Below are 10,048 nucleotides of genomic sequence, written 5' to 3'. Positions count from 1 at the left end.
CTCTCTGTATTTGATCGCTGCGTATGGGTGCATGTGCCAGAAACATGATAATCAATATCAGATGTTCCTTGCAGGTCCCTTGACCAACGAACAAGTGAAGAGCCTGGATGGCAAACTCTCTGAAGGAGCAGTGGACACCTTTGACTGCAGTCATCCCATACCTCCAGGCACCCGACAGTACTTTGAGTACCTCCAGCGCAGAGGGGTGACCCACTTCAAAGTGCCGCTGTCATGGGCTCAACTCTTACCTTCCAGCCAGTCTCAGCAAGCTGTGGTTACCTGTTACCAGACCCTGTTGAAACAGCTGCTTGAGGTGGGCCTTCAACCTCTGGTCATCCTTCATGGATCTACAGTGCCAGACACTCTGAGGTCAAGGTACGGAGGCTGGGAGAGCCAGGAGCTGGTAGAGATGTTTAAACAGTATGCTGAGTTTGTGTTTGGAGAGTTTGGAGAGCTGGCAGACTCCTGGCTGACACTGAGCAGCTTTGATGAGCTGAGGGATGCTGAGCTGCAACATGCTGTTGATGCACACACCAGCGTCTACCACCGTTACCACCAGCTGTTTCCTAACAGGGGTAGGAGACCAATATTTCATTGCATTATTTGTTGAATCTAAGACTCGTGATTTCTTCTGTAAAACTTTACATATATAGAAGCAAATAGACAAATCAGGTGAAACATTATGCAAATGTGCATTTTATTGTCCTATTGTGCCTCACCTTTCCTTTAAATTTCCCCATTAAGTAGCCTGAAAAAAGTATTACAGATATTCAAATGCAAGAAACTGTGTATGGCTGCATCACAACATTGTGGCTAGAGCGGTCGTCCACTTATCAAAAGGTGGTTGGTTTGATCCCTGACCTCAGCAGTCTACATGTCAAAGTATCCTCAAGATACTGAACCCCAAATTGCCCCCGCTGCTGTGCCATCAGTGTGTGAGTGTGTGTGAATGGCTAAAAGCTTGCAATGAGCTGGTGGCCTAACCATCGTATGAATGTGTGTGTGAAAGTGTGAATGCAGACTAGTGTTGTAAAGGTGCTTTGAGTGGTCGTCAGACTAGAAAAGCACTATGAATACAGTCCACTTACTATTTAGATTTGCTTGCTTAACCACACCACATCAGTTCATAATGGTGAGCTAGTGCAACTACAGGCAGTGGCAATGGTTTTTCAATAGTTTTATAGGCAGGTAAATACATGCTTTTTATTGATGATACATTGAGAACAGGGCTTCTTGTCTTTCTGTTAAAACATGGACATAAAGTCTTACTATCAGTAAGTATTTACGTATCACCATGACTGTTTTGGGGGCAAAGTCGAGGTACCGAGGCGTATAATCATATTTTGAAAGCAATCTTTCTTATCTTCTGTTGTCGTTGTCCAGCTTTATGACATCCATCAATGGATAGATTATCTTGTCTCCAAAGGGGAAATTCATTTCCACAGAGTGGAATGTGTGCCTCCACAACATAGATACCTTAGATGGGCAACAATTCTTGCAGTTTTTGGCAGCTTCCATAGCTGTTCACCACATGTACCAAAGGTCATGATAAGGGTTAGTGTCCACTAATAACTGAATTATCATATCATGTCTTACAGATGGAGGAGTATCAGCTGGGGTAAAGGCCAGTGAAGTTCTTATCATCGATAAGTTACTGGTGAGATCTCATAATTGCACATGACATAAATGCATTAAAGAATAAACGTTGAGATTGTGTTACCAGGCAGTACAACAAATCAGTATGTGTTAAAAAATGTGTTTGGCTAATTTTCTTTGCATTAGGGAAAAGTAATATCCAGCTGTACTCACACATGTATCTCTATTTCAGAAATATTCAGATTTCCTCTCGATTAAAATTGATTTTGACTGCACCACTGGCCAAAACCTGGCTGAGGAACTGCAAAATGTTATGGTATGTAGAAAGTTATTTAGAAATTTAGTTGAAAGTCTTCAGAACATACAATGTCAGTCCTCACTGTCTTATTCTAGGAGTTTGTTACATGCACTTGTATTGAACATCAGTTTTTTCTTGTAGGGAAAGTGTGGAGACAAACCCATTCTCTTTTATGATGTGAACATCAATGGCTGTTCTCCTTATCAGTTCCTGTTAGATAGCAGAATCTTAAAAGGTAACTTTTATGATCGATTAAGAGTCACAACCTTGGACAAGTGAAATGCTATTACTTGCTTAGTGTGAATTTTTTTTATTCTTCCAACTCAAGGTGGAAAACCAAATTGTATCACAGATTGTAATCCTGATATATTGTGATTATGTAAGCAGGGTCAAGTAGTCATATTCTGTAATTTATTTATTAATACCTGTGATAGGCCACACTTAATTATGTCATGTATGAAAACATGGCATCACAGATTGAAGAAATCTAATTTGATAGCATTGTATAGCGTGCATTACATAATACATTACATATAATATATTCCTATACCTTTACAGTGCTGAACAATGGAGACTGCAGTGTTCTTGGACTTGACATGGTAGATATGCTGTATCCAGTTGACACAATCCCAAAAAGGTATTATAGTACATACAGACAATCAACGATTTAATCAACAACATATCATGAACCATCTCTTGTGTATGCTCTGGTAATAAGCATTTCAGATGTATTATATGGCATCACATACAGTGATGAAACACAAAGACACAAAACTAAATCACGACAGAGAAGTATAGTGAAGAGTGACAGTGGATATAATGCTTTTATACAGTATGTACTGTATGTAAGTGTGCTTATTGATGGGTGAGGGCACTACTTTTTCTACAATAGGGGATTTTAACAGAATTTTTGGGAACCAATGTAGTAATACAGCACGTGTAAACAAAATTTAGATTTTGGCAGTTTGATTCCACCTGTAAAATTAACCAATCTTAGTCTTTGCCAAAAAATAATGTTTATTGGATTTCTTGTATCTGATTTTATTGTCCACTTCTTGTTCCTTTTGTTGTCAGTCATTCACACCAAAGTGACAATAACAGAAACAATCTTCAAACATCATCATGTTCTACGACCTATTGCAAAACTTGGAGCAATTTTGCCTCTCTGACCTCAGCTGAGCGAGATGCCTTCCTGAATGAATCCTTTCCTGTCGACTTCCAATGGGCCACCTCCAGTGAGTCCTTCAAGGTTGAAGGAGGCTGGTTAGAAGATGGGAAAGGACAGACAATCTGGGACCGTTTTGGTCACGAAAACAATGTTTTTGATAATCAGACAGCTGATGTAGCTTGTGACAGTGTCCACAAGGTGGATTATGATGTCTACCTCTTGCGAGGCCTTAACGTCAACACCTACCAGTTTTCCATCTCCTGGGCCCGTATTTTCCCCTCAGGCCACTGGGCAAAGCCCTCAGAGAAAGGGGCTCTCTACTATGACAAGCTGATTGATGCTCTCATTGAGTCTGGCGTACATCCTGTTGTCACTCTCTACCACTGGGATCTGCCTCAGGCACTCCAGGACCATGGCGGATGGACAAACGCTTCCATTATTGAAGCCTTCAAGAACTATGCAGACTTCTGCTTCTCCAGGTTTGGAGACAGGGTCAAGACCTGGAACACATTCAGTAGCCCATGGGTGGTGAGCCATGCTGGTTATGGCACTGGTGAACATCCCCCTGGAGAAAAAGACTATGTGGTTGCCTCCTATCAGGTGAGAGGGAGAGGGAGGAAGAGAGAGTGTGCTCTTACTATAATGTAAATATACACTGTTCCATTGCCATTTGTATGCTTTTACCTAAACATTTCATTTGGATTTGCAGGTCACTCACAATATACTCAAGTCCCATGCTGAGGCCTGGCATCTCTACAATGATAAGTACAGGAAGGAACAAGGAGGGAAAGTAGGCATTGCATTAAACTCTGACTGGGCTGAGCCTGTAGACCCCTCCAGACCTGATGACTTGGCAGCTGCAGATCGCTACCTGCAGTTCATGCTGGGCTGGTTTGCACATCCCATATTTGTGGATGGAGATTATCCTGTAGCGCTGAAGAATCAGATAAAACAGAAAAGAAGTGAGTGCCGCCACTCTGAGCCTGCAAGACTCCCTGTTTTCACTCCTGAAGAGAGCCAGAGGATACGTGGAACAGCTGACTTTTTTGGATTAAACCACTACACCTCTCGGTTGGTCAACCACAGTGATGGTGGCTGCATCCCTGGTCCTCAGGGGGTCGGTAACTTCCAGGCACACGTGGACCCTTCATGGTCATCAACAGCTTCTGACTGGATCTATTCTGCACCTTGGGGTCTCAGAAGGCTTCTAAACTACATTTCTACAGAATACCTGAGTGTTACCAGAGTGCCTATCTATATAACTGGGAATGGAATGCCTACGGAGTACAGTGGTGACACTCTCAATGACACCGGTCGAATAAACTACATGAAGAGTTACATCAATGAGGCCCTAAAAGGTTAGCTTCTGGAATTTCTCTTACAAGAAAGCATTTTTTACTCAATATTGAAAGAATTTCAACTGTAATGTGATGTTGTGTGTCTCCATTTTTTAGCAATAGTCTTAGATGAAGTGGATGTGCAGCGATTCACAGTGCAGTCACTCATGGATGGATTTGAGGGAAAACAAGGGTACAGCCAAAGATTTGGTCTTCACCACGTCAACTTTGAAGATGCAGACAGACCAAGAACCCCAAAGCAATCTGCATATTTCTACTCTGACATTATACAACAAAATAGATTTGGTTCATCCAAAGGCAATGTATTTAAAGGGGCACAGAGGCAACTAACCCGTCGTCCAACTGCTTTGTCACGGTCAGAGGTTCCATCTAAATCAAAGGTTGTCTGGGAGAAATTCTCACTCCAGTCAAAATTCCAGAGAAAAATGTACCACTACGGCACTTTCTCACAAGGATTCAGCTGGGGAGTATCGTCATCAGCTTACCAGATTGAAGGTGGCTGGAATGCTGATGGGAAGGGACCCAGCGTCTGGGACACATTCACCCATAAGCTTGGCAGTATTCCTGCTAATGCAAATGGAGATGTGGCCTGTGACAGCTATCACAGACTTGAAGAAGACCTCTACATGCTTCGAGCTCTGAGGGTGAAGTCATACAGATTCTCTTTGTCTTGGTCCAGGATTTTTCCTGATGGCCAGCGTTCCTCCCTGAACCCGAAAGGTGTTGAATATTACAACAGGCTCATTGATGGCCTCATAACATATAACATCACTCCCATGGTGACACTGTACCACTGGGACCTCCCTCAATCTTTACAAGATCTTGGTGGCTGGGAAAATGTAAACGTGACTGAATTTTTTAATGACTTTTGTGACTATTGCTTTGCCACCTTTGGAGACAGAGTGAAATTTTGGATGACCTTCAACCAGCCTCAGACAATTGCGTGGTCAGGATATGGACTTGGACAGATCCCCCCAAATGTTAGGAATCCAGGAACTGCACCATACAGAATTGCACACAACCTTATAAAAGCACACGCTAAGGCTTACCACACTTACGATGATAAGTATCGTAAAAATCAAGGTGGTCTGGTATCCATTGCTCTCAATGCTAATTGGATTGAGCCTAAAGATGTTAATGTTCCCCGTGAAGTGGCAGCTGCTGATCGTGCTCTGCAGTTCCAACTGGGTTGGTTTGCACACCCCATTTTCAAGACTGGTGACTATCCTGATGCCATGAAGTGGCAAGTTGGAAACAAAAGTGAGCTCCAAGGTCTTTCAGAGTCAAGGCTACCTTCCTTCACTGACGAAGACAAGAGCTTCATTAAGGGAACTGCTGACATCTTCTGTGTAAATCATTATACCACAAAGATTGCACGGCATACTACAGCTCGGCTTAAACCTCACTCTTATAAATACGACCAGGACTTGTCAGAAGAAGATGAAGAAGATTCAGTAACTACTGCCATCAGTGATCAGACAGCTGTTCCATGGGGTTTGAGAAGACTCCTCAACTGGATCAAAGAGGAGTATGGAGATCCAGATATTTATATTACTGAGAATGGAGTGGCTACAGACAATAAGACCACAGTTGATGACACAGGCCGAGTATTCTACTACAAATCCTATGTTGATGAGGCTTTAAAGGGTGAGTTTGTTAGGTCCCTTCATGTAGCGCGCTGGACACAAAATCTATTGGATATGTTATGGTGCTTATCTTAAAGCAGAGATCTTAGATCTCCCAAACAATCATATAATACTCTTTATGTCCACTTGTTGGCCTGAAGACTAGTCACCATATTCTGTGGAATCATACAGTATAATATGAATATGGACCACGTATCCACAAATGTCAGCATTTTATTGCTAATCATGGTATCTCTGTCCTAACTTATTTTACACAGCTCATAATCTTGATGGTGTAAAGGTGAAAGGGTACATAGCCACATCTCTCATGGATTCTTTTGAGTGGCTCAATGGGTACAAAGTAGGATTTGGGCTGCACCATGTAGACTTCACTAACTCCAACTGGCCAAGAACACCCAAACGCTCTGCTCACTATTATTACCAAGTCATGAAGGACAATGGCTTCCCGTTACCAGATGATGAGAAAATACTTTATGGAGAGTTTCCCAAAACTTTTAACTGGAGTACCGCCAGTGCCTCTTACCAGGTAAATAACACTGGCACATTTATTCTTCTACAGTGACAGAGTGTTGTACACTGGTATGGTGGAGCTTCAGATATCTTTAAGGTATCTTTTATCAATGTACCTGAAAGACATCTATCATTTCAGATTGAAGGGAGCTGGAGAGCTCATGGAAAGGGACTGAGTATCTGGGACATGTTTGCCCATACTCCTCTGAAGACGAGCAACGGTGACAATGGCGATATTGCTTGTGATAGTTACAACAAGATAAACGAGGATGTGGAGGTGCTGAAGAAGCTGAAGGTGACCCACTATCGCTTCTCTGTATCCTGGCCCAGAGTGCTTCCTGACGGCACCAACAACCACATCAATGAAGCTGGACTGAACTACTATCATAGACTACTGGATGCTTTGGAAGCTGCTAACATCGAGCCCCAGGTAGGTAGTGTTGTGGGTAATGGCTAATAACAACTAATGGTTCCTGTATGTACAAGCCCAACTCCAAAAAAGTTGGGATGTTGTATTTATATATTTTTGACTTTGAAGGCTAGTATCAAGAACATCAGCAGTACAAGTTATCATTGCTTTGGCAAAATACAGTTTAGCACCAAAGAGTAAGACATCACCCATAGGAAAAGTATGTATTATTGTTATAGAAATTTCCTCTCCTCTGTGTCTCAGGTAACTCTGTACCACTGGGACCTCCCCCTGGCACTACACAGAGTAGGGGGCTGGTTGAATGAAACCATTGTCGAGAGATTCAGAGATTATGCAGATGTTTTATTCAACCAATTTGGAAACAGAGTGAAGTTCTGGATCACTCTAAATGAACCCTACATTGTAGCCAACCTTGGCTATGGATATGGTACCTTTGCTCCAGGTGATGAAATCAAGTATTTTTGAGTTGCTTCTACCTAATTTAACCATTTTTTAAAATCTCACAGTGTAAAGAATGTTTATCTTTATGTATGGATCAGAACTGTTTACTATATGTTGATAAAAATAGAAGGAAGATAGTCACAGCTAGAAATCAGATAATAGTTGCTGTAATTTTTGTTGTTCTTTATCAATATTTCACTCATGGTTACTCAGTGGGCAGTGTACAGGGAAATATTTCTTTTTAATTTTTAGATGATCATTTTAACCCCCAAAAGGTGTTTGAAACTTTACACTGTATAATATTGAATGGCAACAATGTTAATAATGCCTCAAATATTTCAGGCATTGTGCGCAAGCAGTATATTGCTGCTCACAACCTGATTAAGGCCCATGCTGAGGCCTGGCACCTCTACAATGACAAGTACCGAGCAACGCAGCGTGGCCTCATCTCCATTACCATCAATTCTGATTGGTCAGAGCCAAGGAACCCTCATAAGCAAGAAGATGTGGATGCAGCCAAGCGCTACTTGCAGGTAGACAATAAATATCTGACACTTTATGCATTTTTTTTTTTCCCATCGTCTCAGTGACCACATGGATGGGGCTTCCTTCAGGGATGTATTATGTTACCCCTCACATCTGATATCCAAATCAGGTTAACTTAGAATAATCATATAACACATAATTTACTCTGCAGTTCCTCATTGGCTGGTTTGCCCATCCCATCTTCAACGGTGATTATCCAGACTTAATGAAAACAATCATTCGTCAAAGAAGTCTGGCCGCAGGTCTCGCTGAATCACGGTAAATTAAAAATAGTTTTGCCATCACTAACACAGAAATTGATTTGCTCCACTTATGCTTCCAGCACTAGTTTTGTTTGCGATTCGGTTGAGCATCGTTGAAATAGTTGCTTAAAGACGAATTCCCTGTAAGTATCAGCTGAATATTAGAGTACATCTCCTGCTTTGGGTTTTGAAAAAGACTCTTCTTTCCGATATAGGCTTCCCGAGTTCACCCCTCAGGAAATCACAAGGATCAAAGGGACTCATGATTACTTTGGCTTCAACCATTACACCACAGTTCTTTCGTTCCCAGTCAGTTTGGGACAGCAGCAGGATTATGAAGCTGACAGGTAAGTTGAAATCTAAAAAAACAACCCCTAAATAACACAGATGGCACAACAGGGAATTAAACCCACAAATAAATGTCATAGTTTGTTCAGCTCTCTGTGTAAATGACCATGAAAAGTAGATGCTGGTATGTATATTTGACATATAATGCTAAGATAATGTCCAATCCCATATCCAGGGGCACTGGAACCACCCATGACCGCACCTGGATTGAATCTGGCTCCTTCTGGCTGAAAATCACACCTTTTGGATTTAGGAAAATCCTCAAGTTTATCAAGGATGAGTATGGAAATCCACCCATCTATGTCACAGAGAATGGGGTCTCAGAACGAGGAGCAGTGAACTTGAATGACATCCACAGATCTTACTACTATGAAAACTACATTAACCAAGCCCTGAAAGGTACGACAGCCAATAAAAAAACAAGTATTGGGTGGATTTAAAGACATTTTATTGCTTTTGGAAAATTGAGATTGTTATTGTTTGTTATTATCACCATCAACTGAACACCAAAACATTACTGTACACTCTAGTTAAGACATTGTTAGGTATGTCCAAGTATGTTAAATGTAACCATTGATTTTTCAGCTCTGCTTCTGGATGGAGTTGATCTGAGAGGCTACACAGCCTGGTCATTGATGGACAATTTCGAGTGGGCTTCTGGCTACGATGAACAATTTGGACTTTTCTATGTGAACCGCTCCGACCCCACTTTACCTCGTATCCCTAAAAACTCTGCTTCTCGCTACGCCACCATCATCACCTGCAATGGTTTCCCAGATCCAGCCCACGGGCCCCATGACTGTTTGCAGCCTGAACCGGAAGGTAATGTAAATGCCACATATTAAAAAAAACAATGTAAAAACTGTACGTTTTAAGAGGGAAAAACTTGGAGATCCTACAGTAGGAAGACAAAAACTATTTTTTAAAAACAGATCTAATGCAACATATCAACAGAAGAAATAATGTTTTTCTTTGCTTCTTGTCCCTCTCTTTGGGCAGCTACAAGTACCCCCAATGTGGTGGACTTCTTGGGTCTGGAGCTTTCCCTTCATGATGCTGAAGTTGCACTTTATGTCATGTTTGGATTTCTGCTTGTGAGCTCACTTGTTATCATCTTTGTTGTGTACGGGCTCGTGAGAGCCAGAAAGAAGTGAAACAGAGCTGCAGTGCTATCTCTTACGATGGCGAGAATGTGAGGAAAGTTCTGCGACTTTGCTTCTTGCCACACTGAAAAAATCTGTAAATATTGGATTCATATGTATTTCCACTACATATTTTGAGAAATAAAGACTACCAGTATGCCCGGGAGGTTTTCAGACACTTGCATCACTGTCATTAAACGACCTCTGGATGGCGCCAGTGAATCATTTTCTGTGAGGACAGTGGCCGTGATGCTGCTGTGGCTACAATATGTAACATTTTCACATTATTAAATATCATTATTTAAAGACTGAAGAAGGTGAAC

General features: G+C 41.7%; 1 protein-coding gene across 1 annotated transcript; it reads left to right on the top strand.

The window, feature by feature from the left end:
- Positions 1-61: 61 nt before the first annotated feature.
- Positions 62-9,737, top strand: LOC143330793 (lactase/phlorizin hydrolase-like). The gene is made up of 15 exons (XM_076747553.1): positions 62-575; positions 1,599-1,657; positions 2,102-2,106; positions 2,969-3,662; positions 3,772-4,420; positions 4,517-6,067; positions 6,324-6,592; positions 6,716-7,006; positions 7,250-7,448; positions 7,790-7,980; positions 8,145-8,251; positions 8,451-8,582; positions 8,759-8,982; positions 9,169-9,405; positions 9,583-9,737. Exons 1-15 carry the CDS (start codon positions 62-64, stop codon positions 9,735-9,737), a joined length of 5,277 nt encoding a protein of 1,758 aa, XP_076603668.1.
- The last annotated feature ends 311 nt before the right edge of the window (positions 9,738-10,048 follow it).

This window comes from Chaetodon auriga, chromosome 13 (assembly GCF_051107435.1).
Source record: "Chaetodon auriga isolate fChaAug3 chromosome 13, fChaAug3.hap1, whole genome shotgun sequence".
NCBI lineage: Eukaryota > Metazoa > Chordata > Actinopteri > Chaetodontiformes > Chaetodontidae > Chaetodon > Chaetodon auriga.
Note: the sequence above shows the minus strand (reverse complement) of the source record. Positions and strands in the feature narration are given on the sequence as shown.

Excerpts from the sequence above, each read along its gene's own strand:
- LOC143330793 (XM_076747553.1), top strand. The coding sequence starts at position 62 with ATGTTCCTTGCAGGTCCCTTGACCAACGAACAAGTGAAGAGCCTGGAT. Across the intron at positions 7,981-8,144 it reads CAGCCAAGCGCTACTTGCAG|TTCCTCATTGGCTGGTTTGC; the intron begins GTAGACAATAAA and ends TTTACTCTGCAG. Across the intron at positions 8,983-9,168 it reads CATTAACCAAGCCCTGAAAG|CTCTGCTTCTGGATGGAGTT; the intron begins GTACGACAGCCA and ends TTGATTTTTCAG.